Source organism: Onychostruthus taczanowskii, unplaced genomic scaffold (assembly GCF_017590055.1).
Source record: "Onychostruthus taczanowskii isolate IOZ18803 unplaced genomic scaffold, ASM1759005v1 scaffold14, whole genome shotgun sequence".
In the NCBI taxonomy this organism is placed as follows: Eukaryota; Metazoa; Chordata; class Aves; order Passeriformes; family Passeridae; genus Onychostruthus; species Onychostruthus taczanowskii.
In genome coordinates, this window is record NW_024498573.1 from 9378405 (window position 1) to 9397812 (window position 19408).

A 19408-nucleotide genomic window follows, 5' to 3' on the forward strand; every position below is an offset into this window, starting at 1 on the left:
CTCATGCAACATGCTGGAATCACACCAGGAGACTGGGCAGGGCTGGAAAAAGGACTTCTCCCAATGCTCATACTTAATTTTCCTTGCATAAACTCACAGATACGTTTTTAAGCGTCAGAGCTGCTCTGCTTTTCCTTCATGATGGACACCTTTTCCATCAGCGATGTCAGGCTGTGGGTGAGGTTGGGGGAAACGGGGACAGCACTGGGTCTCATCCCGCTGCTCTTCCCATAAATGTGAGATGTAGGCTTCTTTCAGTGGGGAATAAGACTGAAGCAGGGAGGAGACTGAAGTTCTGGAAATATTGCCCTGAATGGATGATCTTGCAGGCCTGACTCACATCAAGCTCCCAGCGGAGTGAATGGGAGGGCTGCTGGACTCATATATAGAGGGAAAATTTCATTATTGACTCCCTTCCCCCCATATGGTTAGGTCTGTCTTGGGAAGGACAATATTTTCCAAACAATTTGTCATTTCTTTTTCTGAGCTCTCCTTTCCATTTGGCTCCAAAACAAATGTGCGTGCACAGAAAGAAGCTTATTCTTTTACAGTTTGCCTCTTCTGGGAAGCTTAGAAATGTTACAATCCAGTCATGTTCCAAACATCCCAGTTTCTCCTAGAGAAGCAATGTGGCCTTTTAGACGCTATTCCGAGGATGGGCTAACAGGGAAGGCAGCAAATAAAGGAATGAGTGAGTTTGGAGAGTAATTTCTTCACTATATTTGGAAATATGGAGAGGCATTATTTTAATGAATGTTTGTGACGGTTTAAAAAAGAAATTGCAAAGGGTTCTTCTCTTTATGTAGGAACAATCTGTGTCACCATCATACAGAATACCATCTTGGCTGTGGAGCCAATACTTGTGGAAACTGGCTTGGCTTGGAGGTGATTTGATGCTGGTTTGGTTGGCATTGGGAAGGTCACCTGCTGGTGAGGTGCCCTTCCCTCCCAGCCCCCTGCAGCTCTGGACACTCCTCGCTGTCATTTGGGCACAAGCCCTGGTGTGTTATTGACACACCCCAATTCATCTAATGTCTTCTCTGGGGGAGAAGCATTGCAATGACCATCTTTTATCTGGAATTGAATTTCCTTCACACTCTGAATTGAGTGTGAAGGAAATAAAATTATTTAGGCACCTGCTTATACTCAGAGCTTTTATTTCCACCTTATCTCAGTTCACTCCTACATCTTGCCTCAAAGCTACACTTGTTTCTCAAGTACTTGAAGCCTGCTGTTAGTGTTCAGAAATGTCCCAGTCTACCTGACCTGTGTGGCTGAGGAGCTCAGTCAGGTTCCCAGCCTATAACACACATTCAGCAAGGACTGTCTCCCAGACCAGGAGGGGTGGAATCTGTAATCTGCCCGTGCAGCCCAGAGGCCACAAACCAGCCCCACTGCCCTGCTGGGTGGTCTCTGACCAATTGTTTGTCTCTCCAGAGGTCTTTTGATCCCCTCTAAAAGGGAGTTCACCCTGAGCTTGTCCCTCCAGAAGGAGGCTCCTGGGCTGGGGGATATTCCAGCATCCATATTCAATCTTTATGGAGGAAGGATCTTGACAACCACAACCCAGGCTGCACATGGGCAGAATGCTCTCAGTATTTGCCCTATTCACCTGCTCATGGTCATGACTCAAATTACTTGAAAACCTTCACAGAATCAGGATCACAGGCTGGGTACAGTAGGAGGAGACCACTGGAGATCCTCTAGTCCAACATTCCTGAAGAATTTCTTCAGCACCCACCCACAGACCTGGGCAAAGGCTCTCCTGGTGCTGAGTGAGCGCTGCCCGGTGCTGGCCCATCTGCAAGACTGGAAGGACATGGGGTGTCTCCCCAGCTTCTCAGGCAGACAGACAGACAGCCTGGGAAGCTCCCCTCCGTCCTCAACATGTAAACATCTGCTGGAGGAAGACTTTTCTCCTAATAACACATCATTAAACATTGATTTAAAGACAATCATCCCCCCTCTTTTCAGTTTCACAGCACCTTTAAAACAGCTGTTAGGCTGCAGAGGAGATGATCAGCTGAACAGGAAACACATTGTTAGCTCCCAGCATTAAAACAGTAGAATGCATTAATTTATGAGCTCCTACTCCCTCTCCAAAAGTTTTATTATGTTAATATCACCTTGATGTGCTGGTAGGCCCCAGTACCAAAGCCTCTTTCACACAGTATGTGCCATCCTAAATTACAGGCTGGTGCCTCCTGGAACTGCCTTTGGAAAACTGGAGTAAACCAGTAAGCGCTGAAGTTAATATTATCTTACAGACTAACAACCAGCTAATGCTCAACATGTGAATCCCATTTACTTCTTCTCTCTATAACAAATGGCAAGTGTGGGACTGGACTGTTCCTGATTTTATGCTATTTATCTTTCTGATCCATTCCATATTCATTGTCCTTAGTTTTCAGCTACAGTTATAGCCTGTGTGTGTACGAGTGTGCGACCTGCTGTACTTAGGAAAGCCCTAGGCACACCCCTGCTGTCGTGTTTGCTTGGTCACTGCATGACTTTTGTGTTTTTCTCTCCGGAGGGAAACTTCCAGGGGGTAGGTATGAGAAGTGCAGTGTCTGGAACTCCAGAAGCACCCCTGGAAAATTAAAGCAGACCAAGGGCCTGGGAATGAGCAGAGAGCTCAGTGTGCCGATATGACTCAGGCAAGCATCTCCCAGAGCCCTGCATCCTCCAGCCCGGGCAGCCCTGGCTGCTGCCCGCAGCCCTCCCCCGGGGGCTCAGCACCGTGCTCCCAGTTCCACACTGAGGTCCTGAAACAAGGCAGTATTTCAGGGGGTGCGAAAAGAAGTAAAAAAAGAGACCATTCCTTGTACCTGTCCCCTCGGACAAAAGCCCCATCCGGGAGGAAATGAAGAGGGCAGGGGCCATGTAGCCAGGAGCACGAAGCCGCCCCCCGAGAGAGGCTCGGCCGGGCGGGAGCCGCCGGAGCGAGGGGCCGGGCTCGGGGATGCCTTCGGCGGCGGGACGGAGGTGCGGGGCGGCCGGAGCCGCCGGTCTCCCGGTGCGGGCGGCGCTGGCCCCGGCCCTCCCCCGTCTGCGGCACCCTGGGACGGGGCTGACGTCAGGAGGAGACGGGGAAATCTCCCAAGAAAACCCTGGAGCGGCGGCCGGGGCGCGCACAGCGCCCGCCGGGCCCGGCACCCCGCGCACCGCCCGGTGAGTTCCCCGCCGCGCCCGGCCCGCCCCACGCGTGCATCCGCTCCCCGGCCCGCCCCGCGCCGCGAGTGCCGCGTCCGGCCCCGGAGCCGTCCTGCCCCAGCCCCGCTCGCCTCCTCGGGGCTCTGCGGGGCCGCGGGCGCGGCCGCGGGTGCGGAGCGTTCCGGGCTGCGAGACAAAGCCGAGCCGGGGCGTGCGGCCGGCGCGGGGAGCGCCCCTGCCCGCGGCCTCGCCTCCCGCCCCGCGCTCCCCGCTCCGCTCTCCGCGCAGTCCTTGACATCTTTATACCGTGTATAAATTCTTTCGGGGCCTCTGCGCTTCGTCAGCTCTGACAAATGCGCTGGGAAAGGCAATTCCAGAGGGGTTACCTCATTTTATTTTTTTTTATGTATGTGTATATATATATATTTAATTTTTTTCCAAACGCACCGTAACGTTTCCAGCCCCAGCGCTGCTGCTCGGGACGCTCCGCGGCTCGTCCCGGTGCGCTCGGCGGGGAGGCCGGTGGCGGCAGCGCCGGGTGCTGCAGCGATGCCCGGAGCCTCGGGCGGCCCCGGCGGGGCTGGGGCTCCCCGGAACGAGCCGGGGTGTGGGTGGTGCGGCCCGGGGCTGCGCGGTGCCTCAGCGGGGCTGCGCTGCCGCGGTGAAGAGACAGCTGCTGCCGGGGATGCGCAGGGAGGGCGGGCGGAGAGACCCTGGGCCGTCGATGAATTTTACTTTTCAGGAAAATAATACTGTACAGCCCCCGTGCTTTCCTTTTTTTTTTTTTTTTTTTTTTTTTTTTTTTTTTTTTTTTGTTTTTTTTTGTTTTTTTTTGTTTTGTTTTCATTTTAATTTAAAAATAGGCACCATCTTTGGGAAGTACATGTATCGCGGGTTCTACGCAGCTCCTCTGGCAAAGCAAAGTCCTGTAACGGGGGGAGAAATTATTTTTCTCCGCGTGTTAGCCCTGCTTAAATGGACGTGAGGAATGCCCACCATGTTATCTTTCGGGGATTTCGGTTTTAGTCTCACGTTAAAAACTTTGTCACTAAGCGAGTTTTCTATTGTTTCTATTATTTTCTATTATTTCGTCCCCTTTCCCTAAATTTTGCCAGTCACACTGCAGACAAACACAAAGTCCGAGTCACGAATTGACCATAAAATGATACGTAGTGCTTGAATTGAGAACCTAGATGTTGTTTGCTTTTTTAAATAACAATTTAAATATATATATTTTCCACTTAACAAACCAAAGTCCGTGTTCTCCAGGTTATTCCCTGCGCCAGCTCCAGCCGCCTATATAAAAACTGACTTCCGAATATTTCCTGAGGTCTACTTCACTGGCAGAACTTCCCCAAAAATCCGTCATTTGCCTGAAATAAGAACAAAGTCCTTGGAAATCCCGCGCTGGAGCCGTGGCCACATTTCCCTGGGAAAGTTTTAGACGAGTTAGAGGCGCCTGAGACCGAGGCAGATTTTTCCTACCGAAACCCAGTGCCGAAAAATAACCTGGTGGCTGTGCCACCTCTCCTTTACTGTGCGTTTCATTGTTCATGCATGTGTTATTATGAAAATCTGTCTTTCCAAATATAATTTTTTTTAATATAAATATCTCCTTCTTATCGGGCTTAAAGAAGGGAGCACGTTTCTCCCAGAAAATGAACGCCAATGAAGCAATTCATTATTTCCTTTCCGTGATGAACAGCTCGGATATATATTGCTTCTAAATAACAAAAGGGGAGGAGAAAACATTCTCTAGTAAAGCGGAATTCCTTCGTTAGACCGCCTCCTAAACGTGCTAATAAAACTAATTCGTTTTATTTGCCCTGAACTTTTATATCTAACCCGGCGCGCTGATTAGCACAGCCCTCTGGAAGGCGGTGTGTTCCTATCTCTGCCGAGATGTGCCCGTTAAGATACGGCCGTTCCCACAATGAAACTGGAAAGAAAAGTGTCCCGTGCCTTTATCTCGGCGGTGTTTGCTCCTGGAGACGAGCGGAGCTGCGCCGGGAGCAGCGCGGTGTGCTGAGCAGCGGGGCGACGTCAGAGCTTTGGGGGGAAATAAGAAAAGAAATCAGAAGAAAAAATTAGGAGAGAGGAAAAAAAAAATATGGGGAGGGGCGAGGAGGAGAAGGAAAGGAAATAAGAGAAGAATTTAAAAGGAAAAAAGTGTAAAATGAGGGAAAATAAACAAAATAATACAGAAGATAAGCTGAACGTGCTCAAAGGTTAATTATTTCTCTGATTTTGCATTTTAAGGCAGGAAATGTGTAGGTCTTGCAGAGATTCGCTGCTGTTCTAAGCACGTTGGAGAGTCCAGTGCATTATTAGAATATTTCAGTCCTTCAGGAAATGTCCTCTTGAATGGAAATATGTTTCCCCCATTCAAATGCTGGAGCAATTAAGAGGTTGCTCGCCCAAAACAAGGTGGGGGAAACCCACAAGGAAACCTAATGTCGTTCATTCTAAATGTAGCCTCTTTTTTCTCCTGAAGAAGAGTCTTCAACAAATGCCAACGGAGTGCTCGGGCCTCTGATTATCCTGTTTCAGAGGCATCTTTTTGAGCCCACAAAAGAGCCACATTTCGGGATCTAAAGATGCACAGAGTAATATGAGCAGGCTTCCTAGCAAACTCCGGTGCCCCTTCCTCCGTCAATTAATCAGAAAAGCATGTTCGCTCTGCCCAGAGAGGGAATTGTGTGGCTATATTGTGATTTTTCCCTCTTTTTCCCCTACCTAGGGAAAAAAAAAAAAAAAAAAAAAAAAAACAAAAAACAACGTATTCCAGAAAAGCATGTTCGCTCTGCCCAGAGAGGGAATTGTGTGGCTATATTGTGATTTTCCCTCTTTTTCCCCCACCTAGGGAAAAAAAAAAAAAAACAAAAAAAAAAACAAAAAACAACGTATTCCTGAACTGTCCAGCCTCCGACGCTGTCGTTGCAGTGCACTGACACTCTCCCACTCACATCAGGTTTATCAAAGACAAATCCAAACCGCTGCTAGCAGCAAATTCATATTTTCTTGGAGCAGAGTTCAGTGCCTGTGGTCTGACGGACGCGAGCAGGGCTGGAAGGCATCTCCTGGCAAGGGTGAGACCGTGCCGCCAGGGGTTTGGGGTTGAAAGAAGTTGTCCCACGTCGGACAACTACGGAATGGTTTTATTTTCGGGGTGCTGGTAGAATGACGGCCGAAGTGAACCAGCACCATCCCACTCCACCCCTGGCTGCTTCCAGCTGCAGAAACCCGAATAAAAAAACCGTTTCTCCAGCCGTCAGTCGTTGCATTTCAAGAAAGCCTTGGGGTATCATTTGTATCTGTCAGAAAACATTAAGCCTTCAACTTTTTCATCCCGAGTTTTTTCAAGCGCTGCCGCTGGCCGCCGCGCCCGGGGGAGCCCCGGAGCGGGATGCGGCTGGCGGGGCGGGCAGGCAGCCCCGGCTGTCCCAGGTGCCCCGGGAGTGTCCAGGACCGGACATCTCCTTGGGTGTTTCCCCCATCGTGTTTCAGCGGCGGGGAGAGCCGAGGTGGTGGGGCAGGACCGAGGGGAGCGGGATGGGGCAGGGAGGCAGTGCGAGGCCGGGGGGGCCGAGAGCGGCGCTGGAAACCCTCCCGCAGAGCATCCGCGGCGCGGAGGGGCCCTGCGCTCCCGCGGAAGGCGGAGGCTTGGCCGACATATGGAGGGACGACGGCTCCGCGTCCAAAAGGGACTGTTTTCGTTTTGCTCTACTTCTTAGGAAAATTGCTGTCCTGGCTGCTCAGAGGAGGACAGGCCGGCCGAGAGCCAGCGTAATTTTCCACCTTCCCCTCCTGAGCGATTTAACACGCACTTCGGGCTGGGTTTCTTCCCTCTCTCTGCTTCCCACTCCACCCTGCCCGTGGGGGACCCGGCTCTAGCTCCGGCAGAGCTCGGGGGATTCTGGGGCTCCTTTCGCCGATTTGGCGTTTTGCTTCCTTTTCCCTTCAGGCCGGGGCCACGGCCGCCTGGGGAGAGCAGAGCTTTGCCCTGCGCGGGGCCATAAACGCGGATCTCCACCTTGTGCGTAGGGGTCATGCTTTTCGTTTGGGGTGATGCTGTTTTGAGGCAGGGCACCCCTAGAACACTTCCCCGACGGACACGACCCCCACGGTACAGTGCAACAACAGCCCCCGCCCCCGCAGTGCGCTCCGTGCTCCGCGGGACACCGCGCAGTCCCGCACACACTCGAGCGAGCGCGCATGGCTGGACCCTGCTGCTTCCGACACGCGTGGTCAGCCCGTGGGCCACAGCCATGCATCAGCAAAGCGTGCCCGCGTGGCACTTTTTGGATGGTTCCATTATTAAAAGTTGTTTTCCTGCAGCAGGTCCGGTCTCCTGGCTTCAGCAAAGGGAGCACCGAGGGAGGTTGGCGGTCTTGGTTTGGGCTTGGTTTGGCTGGGATTGCATTGTTTGGGTTTGGCTTGGCTTGGTCTGGTTGCATTCGTTGAGGTTTGGTTTGGTTTGGTTTGGTTTGGTTTGGTTTGGTTTGGTTTGGTTTGGTTTGGTTTGGTTTGGTTTGGTTTGGTTTGGTTTGGCTGGGTGAACTTGAATTTGGTTGAGCTGGATTGGGTTTGGTTGGACTGAGTTTGTTTGAATTGGAGTTGTTTGGACTGCGTTTGGCTAGGTTTAGTTGAACTGAATCTGGTTGGGTTTGCCTTGGGGGGCTTCTCTCTCCTCTCTTGCCTCACTGCAGTTCTGTTTCTCAAAAGGCTTTCCTCTCTTCTCTTGTAGAGATGTGCTTGGGAGGACGTGTCTTCATTTTTGTAACAATTCCCAATAATTTATAGACTGAATCTGAGTCTATACAACGGTAATAAATCTGAAAATGAAAAGCTGGCAGAGACTGAACTTCACCACCTGATATATGGCCCAGGTGGTTTGGCATTGGCTGCAACCACCGCAACCAGCCGGGGATGGGAGCGCCTCTCCGAGAATAGGGATCCCCTCCAGACACCTGGGGGTGACACGGCGCTTGTCCTCTCGAGGACAGTGAGAGTCCCGCTCTCGGACGCATTTCTTCTACATGGGGCTGTCACTGGCGTGGCCAGGGCTGATTTGTTTCTAAGCGCCATCCTTAGTTCTGGGGTTATTTATAGCAGGAGGAAGTGGTGCGGTTTTATGTGCGGGTTTCCATCATTTTACAGATCCCTGACGCCGGGGTGCCGGGAGCGCGGTGGCTGCGCGGGCGCGGAGCGGCGGTGCTCTCCGGCTGCCCCACGCGGAGCGTTCCCACGCGAAGCTGTCCCGCCGCCCCGGGTCCCCGCCGGAGCTCCGCGGGTCCTGCTCTCCCCGGCCCTGCCCTCCCTCCGCCTCTCCCGGCCCTTCCCACGCCCACGCAGGTCGCGGCTCCCCAGGGACGTCCCGGCGGGGTCTCTGCGGCCAAGCTGCTGCAGCTCCTCCCCGAGCTTCTTATCCTCCCGAGGAGGTGGGAGAAAGGGGCACCCGAGCCCGGTGCTCCCGTCCTGCCCAGGCAGTGGGGCCGCTGGGCCGCTGCCAAGGCCCAGGAAGAGCAGCCGGCTCCAAGTGGGACATCAAGGTTTGCCTTGGGTGGTGACCTGGCTGAAAGGGGTGACGTGAAGTCAGGGAGGCAACGAATGACGTCACGCGAATGGAGCCGTGACGTAGCGCCCAGTGGAAGGAGCTGCCGGCCGAGATGTCCTCGCCATCCCTGAGCAGAGCGCGCTCGGATGGGAGGGAAGAGGAGAAAGCGCAAATCTGGGGGTGACCGCCCTGGAGGCGCGCTCTGCTGTCGTGACATAAGTGTCGGGAGCAGCAATGGGAATAACCGGGAGGATTTGGTTCTGTGCTGTCGGACTGCGCCCGCTGCACAGATCACGGAGTGAGAGGATGCCCTTAAATCCACGAAAGGTGTATGAGACACACAGAAAAGACAGATACATGGTATGGATTAGATGGATATAAAATTAGATTAGATAGACCTATGATATAGATATATTCTCCCACTGCCGACCCGTGCTCAGGTGTGCAGTAAAAGCCCGCCCACGCCACGGCCCGGGCGCGGACACTCATGGAGACGGTCAGGGCAGAACCAGGATCTGCTCCGGCTCCCCAGGGCCAACCCGTTACTCTCTGTTCAAGGGCGGTATTGGGATATGTCTGCCCCGGTGGCACCCCAGGAACTGAGGAGCTGAGGGCTGCGATCGCCTGGGAAGACAATCGGACCCGGGTCGCCGCCTCGGCAGAATCACTCTGGTGCCCGGGCAGAGCCTGTCTTTGCCCCCAGCCGGGGGGAATTGAACCTAGAACGACTATTTTAAAACTAGATTTTATAGAACAGAATAAAAACCGTATTTCGGAGCATTATTTTAAAAAAAAATTAAAAAGGGGAAAATTAAAAGGAACGAAAAAATGCTGCCTCAGGGTCGGAGGCTGCTGTGAGCAGTGGGTTTAAAATAGCCGGAGCGGAGCCAGGCTGTTGGCAGAGTCATGGAACCATCAAGGTTGAAAAAGACCCTTAAGGTCAACGCCTCCCTCCAGCACGGCCCGCTGGGCTCCGTCCCCCTTCCGCCGAGGGTGGGGGAGCCCCCGCAGGCCCATCCAGAAAATAAAGGGAAAAAAGGGGACGGTGAAGGGTCTCAGACACGGTGCACGTTTGCAGTGTATTCACCTCCCTCCTCCTTGGAAGAAAGGCCGCTCCCACCTCTTGCTTCTCACACTGGAGGACGTCTCCATCCTTCCCGTGCGTCCTCTATCAGCTGAGCCCCTTGAGGCTCAGAGACCCTGGTAAATATTTGCATTTTAAACCACGTCCATCTTAAACTGCCCCGAGGTTGTCTGGTTCACCTCGGGTGCTCGAAATTCCCAGTCAGTTCTCCAGACTCATGAGCGAAGTTCAGCCAGGAGAGGCGAACAGGCAGAAGGACATTAAGATGACACTAAAAAAAATCAACAAAAAGAAAGAGAGCTCGGGAGAGCTGATCGTGACAGCACCCACATATGCATCCCCTGAACGGTGCTAAAGAGCAAAGGTGAAGGAATTGGAAGCTTTGGGCTCCCCAAGCCTGGGGTCCCCAGGCCTTGCGGGGTCTGCCGGGGGTGCGGGGCGGGCCCGACTCCATCACCTTGGCAAGGTCAGAAAAAGCCTGCACGGCTGGAACACTGCTTCCCTCCACTTTTCCATAAAACAGTTCAAAAGTTCTCTCCCACATCTTTACTTGATTTGAAAGCAAAATAGAGTGTCAGGATAGATCAGTTAAAATGAGCCGAGAAAGTAGAGAGGAGAGAGGGTCCTCTCCCTAGGCAGCCAGAGCCAGGGTCCTCCTCCCGTCTCCCTTCTCCCCTTTCCCCTCACCCCGGTACCAGCGGTTCCCACCTTCCTTCCCCGTGGGTTTGTCGCCAAGACACCGAGGTGTTATCCAGGAGGGCCGAGGCCGTATCCCGGCCTGCGTGGGCCGCACTGGGAACGGGCCGTGCTCCACACGCCCTGCCTCGGGACAGGGTGCACCGGGACCGATGCAGGAGAGGGGTCTGCCGAGGAGGTGTGGGGGTCTCCCACCCCCCTCCCCGCTGGCTGCCCAGGCTCCCGGACTGGCACAGTCTCAGAGACCCCTCCCGAGGGTCACCGCGAGTTCGGCTGCAGCAGGAAAATTATTTGTTATTAATCATGTGCTTAAAGATGATGTGATGGGAGAGATGGCACTGCCGCTGCTCCCGGGCTGCGCTCTTATAACCCCCGCAGCCTGGAAAATAATGTTTAAAAAGGTTAAAACCAGTTTAGACAGAGCCCACAGCCCAAGCAACCCTCCAGGAACATCTTTCCCGTGGCACTGAAACGTGTGGTGGGGTCACTCAGCCCCGCGCAGATACGCTGAGGAGTGCGCGGGTGCGCATCCACGGCTGGGTGCGGAGGTTCCGTGGGTCGTGGGGCCCAGCCTGGAGGGGTGTGGGGATACCCGTGGGGCTGCCGTGCTGCGTGGGGGCGCAACCTGCGCGCTGCCCGCTGCTGGGGGATTACGGAGGGGGCGAACTGACGGGGTGCTGGGAGCGGGCGGGGGTCCCCAGAGGATTGTTCACCTTTCCATTCGTTTGTGAAATATTTTAAATACATCACCGAGTTTGGGGGAGGAGGCGGGTGAAGAGAAGGAGGAGGGAAGGCGCTCCCGAAGGAGCCGCTGCCAGGCGGCGGGGGCCGGGCGGGGGCGGCGGGCCCGCGGGTCTGGCCGCGGACGCGCAAGGGGCGCGGATGGCGGGGAGTGCGGAGTTAGGGAGTGCGGAGTTAGGGAGTGCGGAGTTAGGTCCCGCGCGGCCGGGCTGGGCCAGCGCTAGATGGAGTGATGCATGAGCGAGACGGGGAGGTTTTAACCTTCAGGGGGAGGAGCCCCGTTTAACTACAGGCATTTGTTCTAGGGCAGGTCACTTTAATCTCTTTAGCTTTAAACTGTCCAACTCGCAACTCGCTTTTCTCTATAAGGGATCTTTACCACTTCCCTGCCTATGCGGCCGGAGCGCCGTGCCTCTCCCCAGCAGAGACAACCGCCTTCCAGGCATTGCCCAGACTGCTTCCGACACCCTTAAAATAATACTGTTAGTAATAAGTGGATTTGCTTTTGGTTTTTGTTGATTTTTTTTTCTTCTTAAAAAAAAAAAGCAAAAAAAAAAAAAAGCTCCTTGTTCCTTTCTGTGTGGAATAAACACCTGCAAACTCCCCCAGGCAGCCCGGCGCCCCTGCCATGGATTCCTTTAAAGGTGGAATGAATTTGGAGAGACTGCCTGAGAGCTTGAGACCCCAACCCTCCCATGACATGGCTTCCAGCTTCCATTTGCAAAGATCCTCGGAACCCAGAGACCCGATCGACAACTCAGCCAGTGAATCCTCCGACACGGAGGTGCCAGGTAACCCTCCCCCTCCCCGCGCCCCCGCGGCCCCGGCCCGCTCCCCCCGGGCTACCTCCCCCTCCCCACCGCGCCTTCCCTCCTCGGGGCGGCCGGGGGTGCTCAGCCTGCGCCCCCGCGCAACCGGAGGCGATGGAGGGACAGGGGTGAGAAAGCTGCCGGTGATCGCGGCGGCTCCATCCCAGCCGAGCCCCGGGAATCGGAGCGGGGGGCAGGGGCCCTCCTGGAGCTGCCTCCCCCACCGTGCCCGGCGCTGACAGCCCGCCCGGGGGACGCATGGCTCCGTGGTCCCATCCCAGGAGCTGCTCTCTTTTATTTATTTTATTTATTTTTAAATAAAAAAACTGTCGTTATTAATTGATGGGGTCGGGAGGAAGGGGGGGCTCTTCGGGGAGTGCGGTTTTGCCGGATGTTTCTGAAATAATGTCAGCTTTTGCCCGGGTTTATTTTCCAGCTCGGGTGGTGCAGAGATGGAAAAAGATCTCTCTGTCAGCGAAAAAAAAATTAAAAAAGAAAGAAAGGGCAGGCAGAGCGGGAGAGGCAGCGTGGGGCCAAGGCAGGCAGCGCGGGCCGCCGCGGAGGGGATGTGCGCGGCCGCGGAGAGGTTTTGCTTGGGAGCTGAGCGTTTTCCCCCCAGGAAAAGGGAAGGATCCCCATGCCCTGACCGCCGTGTGCGAGGGCTACAGGGAACGCTGTGCTCTTCAGATTGCATTTAATTAAAACAACAACATTTTTAGAATGACAAGGGAAAGGTAGAAGAGAGGAACAAAAGCTTAAAGAAGGAGTGTGATATTCCTTCTCCAGCAAGACTGTTTCAGAGGGAGTTTGTGTTTTAAATAATTTTGGTTTTCTAATAGCTATTGTTGCTCTTGGGAATTTTAACCTAGAAAGTGGCTGTTGTAAGAGTCGGTCCCGAAGTGGCACTCCGTGATAAAGAGGGTTTGGGTTGTGCCTCCCGGCCTGATTCGCAAACAAAGTTAGAGACCGGCGTCTGGAAGGGACTCTGAGATTAGAGGGGATTATTGGAGATTAGAGAGGGAGATTTGCTCCATTTTGCCCTACCCCTGTGTGTGACCCCTCGGTGCTGCCGGAGGGCTCAGGACCTGCCTGCTTTTCTTCTCCGAGAACCTGCAAAATACCTTTAGATTTTATATTTTTTTTTTCAATGGGGAAAAAATTAGTTACAAAAACTGATTAAAGATGCCTTGCCTTATGATTTGGAATAGTATCACAGCCCTGCGCTAAGGCCGGATTTTTAGGGAGGACCGGGAGAGTTAAAGTCAGTGCTGGGTGAGGGGCCGGAGCCCATCGGGACCCCTGCCGCTTCCCGATCGCCCCCGCTCCCTCTGGGCCCGGTTTATCCGAGCCGTTCGCTGCCGAAAGCGGGAGGATTTGTTTTGGCGGGGGTGACTTTTGTTTCTGTTTCGCCGCCGCCGCTGGGCCATGCGGCTCGGCCGGTCTGGGACCAGGGGCCTGGGGCGATGGGTCTGTGCTGAGCGGCCTGGGACTCTCTGCAAACCCCGCAGAGCCATCGGCCCCTTTGGGGTTCCACTGAGCAGCTGAGGTTCGCTCGCACCCTCACCCCTTTCCCTGTGCAGGGTTCCCAGCAAGGTGCGATCCAAGGATGACTTTGCAAGGACGAGTCCTCCCGGGCTCTGGATTCAGCACGCGATTATTTTTAGACTCTCGCTTACCTCGCAGAGGTCGGGGCTGTAGAAATGCCCGCGGGCCCGACGCGGTGGGAAAAAACCCTCCAAAAGGGGCTTAAAAAAAAAAAAAAAAAAAAAAACAAACCAACTCTTTAAAGGAGGAGAGAAAAAGCTCTAAAGGAGAAAACTCGCTGCGATTTTTCCCTTCTGCCGCAGCAGGACCGAGGCCGGGGCTTGGCCGCGGCCCCCTGCCCGGCCCGGCCCGGCCCGGCCGCACCTTCCCCGGGCCGCCGGGCCCAGCCGGGCTGCACTTTGGTTCAGGGCCTTCAGACCCTCTCCGAGCGCTTCAGCCGGGACAAAGAGGGCCGAAACCGGGCTGGGAGAGCCAGAGAGCCCGTTACGAAATAGGAGAGGGGATTCGCAGGGCCGGTGTTGAATTCCTGCTCCCAGCCCGCGCAAATCCCGGCCGAGAAAACTCTCCTGGGTGGTTTCTTTTTTCTTTCCTTCTTCCGATATTATTTTTGCGGAGGGCTTCGCTCAGCCCTGTGTTAAAATAAATACCGAAATCCTAAAAGATGAAGAATAAAATAATTATGAAAAGAGAATGAAGTGGGGGAGCGGACAGGGGCCTTTTGCAATTAATTGCTCCTGGGTTTTCCACCCTTGCCCTTCCAAAGTTTCCTGTCGCGGCCGAGCACAACAAAGACAATGGAGCAAAGATCACGCTTTGGTTTGGAGGGAGCGAGAAGGTGCCGTAGAAAGGCGGAGCGGGCGGTGATACGGGGACCCCGCTCCCCACGAATGCAGTCACCGGTCGGGCCCGCTCTGAGCCGCTCTGGGGGTCCCTCCTGCTGCATCCCCGGTGCCGGGGCCCGGCAGGGCTCCTGCTCCTTCCCCAGCAGCGCCGGGAAAGGCCGGGATGGGCTGCGGGCGCTCGCTGGGTGCAGGGCCCAGCGGGACACGAGTGGGTGCCCCCCACGCGTGCCTCCGGTGGGGTGGGCAGCGCTGGGCGCGGGGCGGGGGTGTCTGCCTTTGTGCGCCTGCACTGGGGAAAAAAAAACTAAAGCAAAAAAAACACAAAACAAAACCAAACCAAATAAACCGACCATCCCCAACCCGACCCCTCGCAGAAAAAGAGCGTAGCGGCGAGCAGAAAAACGAAGACGGAGCCGCCGATGACCCGGCGAAGAAGAAGAAGCAGCGGCGGCAGCGGACGCACTTCACCAGCCAGCAGCTGCAGGAGCTGGAGGCCACCTTCCAGAGAAACCGCTACCCCGACATGAGCATGCGGGAGGAGATCGCCGTCTGGACCAACCTCACCGAGCCCCGAGTCCGGGTAAGAGGGGCTGCTGCCCCGCCGGGAGCCAGCTCTGCTCTGGGGCCGCCGGAGCCTGGGGGGCTCGGGGGAGCTGCCCTTCTGGGACAGCTCTGGGCTGGGTTTTAATGACCAAAATTGGGATCCAGGTCGGAGAGGAGAAATTCAGCTCTCGGCCACGGAGAGATGCCTCCCGGAGCGGGGAGTGACCGTCGGCCTTGCCCTGGGGACCGGTTCGAAAAGTGGGGGCCAGCGGTGCAGGGAGCAGCGAAAGGCCGGGGTGGGGAAGGGTCTGACTGTGGGGGGAAGAACCCTCCGGCCTGCACGGAAATCGTCGCAAGGATGGAGCAAAATCCCATCCGAGCAATTTCCCATTGCTCTGGTTATTCCCAGAAATCGCCACGGCCGTCTCCCAGCAAACCACTGCCCCTCGCCATGGCGGCAGCGGGATGGCGAGCTCCAGCCCGCACGGTGCGGCTCGGTGCCGGCCCCTCCCGGCCGCGCGTCCCCCGCGGCCGCGGGATGCTTGCGGAGGCCGAAAGACACAAACTTGTACCGCGAAGGCGATCGATTTTTACACGCCTCGGAGCCTATGCCACCATATATATAGATATATAGATATATAGACATATAGACACCATATATATAGATATATAGACATATAGATATATATCTATATAGATATATAGATATATAGACATATAGATATAGATCTATATAGATATATATACATATACATATATATATATACACACACATATATATGTGGTGTCTGTATACACATACAGTACATATATATATATTATATTGTATTATATATATATATATATATATATATATATGCGCTCCCGTCTTAGCCAGACCTCGAGGGGTTGGGCAATGTTGGTGCACACGGCGAGAAACATATATGTGTGTGTATGTGTATGTGTATGTGTATGTATACATATATATATATATATACACACACACACACACACGTATATGCATAAGTGTGTTTGTGTGCTTCGGCAGTTCCTTAGAGAGATTTATGAGCGAAAGTTCCTGGCAAAGAACGACCGGGCCGAAGCGGCTCGGTCTCTGTGGGTCTGTCTCCGTGTCTCGGTTTGCCCACCTCCCAAGTGCTTTTTTCCACCCGTGACATTTCCCCGCGCGGTTTCAGCAGTGGTCGCACACCGCGGGACCGTGGGCTAAGCACAGAAGGAAACGGGAACTGCGCAGCAAAGCCCCACCGCACGGAAAAGCTGCTTTTTCTTTTTTTCTTTTCGTTTTTTGTTTTTAACTTGGCAATTAAACCTTGAGTGACCAAATCGGATTACAGAGATTCTGCTTTAAACATTTGAAAAGTAAACACCCATCTGAAACAATTGCGTCTGAAAGCATTGTCTTAATTGAGTTTAAAACAAAACAAAGCCTGAGCATTAATACTGGTTGAATATTTCAGGGAACAAATATAACTAAAATATGAGTTGCAATTAACATAATTTCGTTCTCCTTCTGTGTGGAGATGTTTGGGTTTGATGTTTTGAGATGGCAGATTGCAAATCTAACCTTAATTTGCTATGAGGGCCTTCCTTTAAAATGTCTAGGAGCCATAATTAAAACTATTACCCTCATTTTCAGGAAATTCCTGTCTGGAAGCACCTTCCGAGGAGTATATTACAGGTTTTGAACATGTTGGCTTTCGTTTCCTATTTATACAGGATTCTTTTTATTATTGTTATTTTTTAAAATAGACTCCGCCATCCGTTCCCCCACGGAGTTTCCATCCTTGAGCCCGGTATTTAATAATAGCTGTGCCATTTCTGCGCCGGGAGGGGAGGCCCCAGGAGCCGCCCCCCGCCCCCACCCCGGCTCCGGAGGGAGCGCAGCCTGCGCGGGGCCGGGGCCCCGGTGTCCGCAGGGAGCTCCAGGGCCCCGGCTCGGTGGGAGAAATCCGGGCTGCGGTGGGGAGGATGCTGCAAGGCAGGCTCGCAGCCTGGGCGCAGGCAGCGGCAGCAGGATGCAGATTTTTAACCAATTTTAAAGATTTTTGGAGCTGCCCGGCTTCAGTCAGGGGGGATTCAAATGCTTTCCGAAGGCTATATGTATAGATAGATAGATAGATAGATAGATAGATAGATAGATATGATTTTTATATATCATTACTTATAAAAATAATCAGAGACTGCAACCGGTTTTCGCATCAAACATCGGGACCAGCCCCTCTTCTCTGTTTCCTAGTTAGGGCTGTAAATTCTCATTAGATATAAAGGCAGAGGCTGCATCTATCCGAGGGCAATGCGGGGATTGAATTTTTTTTTTTTTTAACCTAAACATACTAATCTAATCCCTTTTTTTATGATCTGTAACAGGGGGCTTTTATTACACAGCATTAGCCTTCGGAAACGCGGCAGAGCCGGGGCGAGCCGGCCCTAATCAGAGCGGGCCGTGTCTGCGCCCCCCGTCTGGCTCCGGGAAAGGGGCGGCGGGGCCGGGGGCGCGGGGGGCGCGGACACCAGCGCAGGCACAGGGGCGGCTGCGCGCATCCCGGCCGGCACATCCCGCTGAGCAGAGAGGGATGCGCGCAGAGCCCGCCGTGCGCGCAGGCAGCCTGCGGGGCGGGGGGCGGCGGGGACGGGCGGTGCGGGTCGCGGAGCCCGCTCTGGGGTCCCGGAGGAGCTGGCCGGGCCGGGGGGAGCGGGCGCTGGGCCGCGGATACCTGCGCTCCCCTGCGCGCCTCTGCGCACCGGCGGTGGGGCGCGGGGCTGCTGCGGCCCCGCACTCACCCAGACGTGTCGCTCCCCCCTCCCCACGCAGGTTTGGTTCAAGAACCGCCGAGCCAAGTGGAGAAAGCGGGAGCGGAACCAGCAGATGGACCTGTGCAAGAACGGCTACGTGCCCCAGTTCAGCGGGCTGATGCAGCCCTACGATGACATGTACGCCGGCTACCCCTACAACAACTGGGCCACCAAAAGCCTCACCCCGGCGCCGCTCTCCACCAAGAGCTTCACCTTCTTCAACTCCATGAGCCCCCTCTCCTCGCAGTCCATGTTCTCGGCGCCCAGCAGCATCCCCTCCATGAACATGCCCTCCAGTATGGGCCACTCGGCCGTGCCGGGCATGGCCAACTCCGGCCTCAACAACATCAACAACATCAGCGGCTCCTCGCTCAACTCGGCCATGTCCTCGCCGGCCTGTCCCTACGGGCCACCGGGCTCGCCCTACAGCGTCTACCGGGACACTTGCAACTCCAGCTTAGCCAGCCTCAGACTGAAATCAAAGCAGCACTCCAGTTTCGGCTACAGCAGTTTGCAAAGCCCCGGCTCTAGTTTAAACGCCTGTCAGTACAACAGTTGACGGACTTGACACAAACCACCTCCGACAAAGCACCGCCGACAAAGCAAAGCAGAAGCAAAGCGACGTTTAACGGAAAAGAAAAAAAAAAAATTAAACCCGATGATGATTAAAAGCAAAACCCAAGCAAGTGAGAGAGGGAAAAAAATAAAATAAAGCACACACACACACAACCCCCCGCCCCCCCAAAAAAGCCCCAAAAACTCCTCGGACTTCGACTGTCTAGGAAAAAAAAAAAAAAAAAAAAAAAAAAAAAAAGGCAAAACAATGATGCAACCAACAAAACAGCGCTTTAAAAATATTTTTAAAAAAATTTAAAAAAATATATATAACTCCACCTAAAACCGTAAACGGACCAGAAAACTTTTGCAAGAGACACACCGAAATCTGGTACATGGATGAGTTGCAATTTTTTTCTCTGGATTATGCGGGTTGTATGTGTTTACTTGAACTTGCACAGGAGTCGGTAAGGCGGCCGCTGCCCCGCGGGGAGGGCGGCAGGAGGGGACGCCTCGGTGGGTGAGAGATGGTGGGACGGTTCTTGGCCGCTTGTCGCACGGGAAGAGTTTGGTTAATGTTTACCACTGAGAAACAGAATCACACTCGGAAAAAAAAAAAAAAAAAAAGGTTGGGGGAAGAGGGGAGGAGGAAAAAAACCCAAATCGCAGAATAGAATCTGCAGGGGGGAAAATGGTTGAAATATTAGGTATGAAACTATTAAAATAATAATGACGAGGGTCAACCACTTATATAAGGTTATATTTATATCTACCGTTGCATTGTGCCGGATCATTGTCCTTGGCCGTTGAATAAACTGTTTTTAAAATGCATGATTCTTGATGTTTTTTCTTTAGTTGGAAGCTCTAATCCAGTCATTCCTGATACTAAGCAGCTCAAGGTTCCTACCTCTTCATCCTTTCCAAAAGACTGCAGTATCCCCCGTTGTGAGAGAGCAGAGAAACCCTTCAGCAATGCGAAAACTGTTCATCTTTTTCCCCATCCAAAGTCTTATCCTGATAATGAAATTATCATTCATCTTTATTTAAATGCAGGGGGTGTTTTTTTCTCTTTGAAAGGTAAAACGGAAAA

The 19408-nt window shown here is 53.7% G+C and overlaps 1 protein-coding gene across 2 annotated transcripts; it reads left to right on the plus strand.

The window, feature by feature from the left end:
- The first annotated feature begins 3134 nt into the window (after positions 1-3134).
- On the plus strand, positions 3135-18367 carry PITX1 (paired like homeodomain 1). Of its 2 annotated transcripts, none has more exons than XM_041397763.1 (4): positions 3135-3171; positions 11841-12022; positions 14802-15007; positions 17783-18367. In XM_041397763.1, the coding sequence occupies exons 2-4, from the start codon at positions 11860-11862 to the stop codon at positions 18320-18322; spliced, it is 909 nt and encodes a 302-aa protein (XP_041253697.1). In that variant the 5' UTR covers positions 3135-3171; positions 11841-11859; the 3' UTR covers positions 18323-18367. The 2 variants fall into 2 exon arrangements, with proteins under 2 accessions (XP_041253697.1, XP_041253698.1); XM_041397764.1 differs by lacking the exon at positions 3135-3171 and adding an exon at positions 11601-11713.
- The last annotated feature ends 1041 nt before the right edge of the window (positions 18368-19408 follow it).

Excerpts from the sequence above, each read along its gene's own strand:
- PITX1 (XM_041397763.1), top strand. The coding sequence starts at position 11,860 with ATGGATTCCTTTAAAGGTGGAATGAATTTGGAGAGACTGCCTGAGAGC. Across the intron at positions 12,023-14,801 it reads CTCCGACACGGAGGTGCCAG|AAAAAGAGCGTAGCGGCGAG; the intron begins GTAACCCTCCCC and ends GACCCCTCGCAG. Across the intron at positions 15,008-17,782 it reads TCACCGAGCCCCGAGTCCGG|GTTTGGTTCAAGAACCGCCG; the intron begins GTAAGAGGGGCT and ends CTCCCCACGCAG.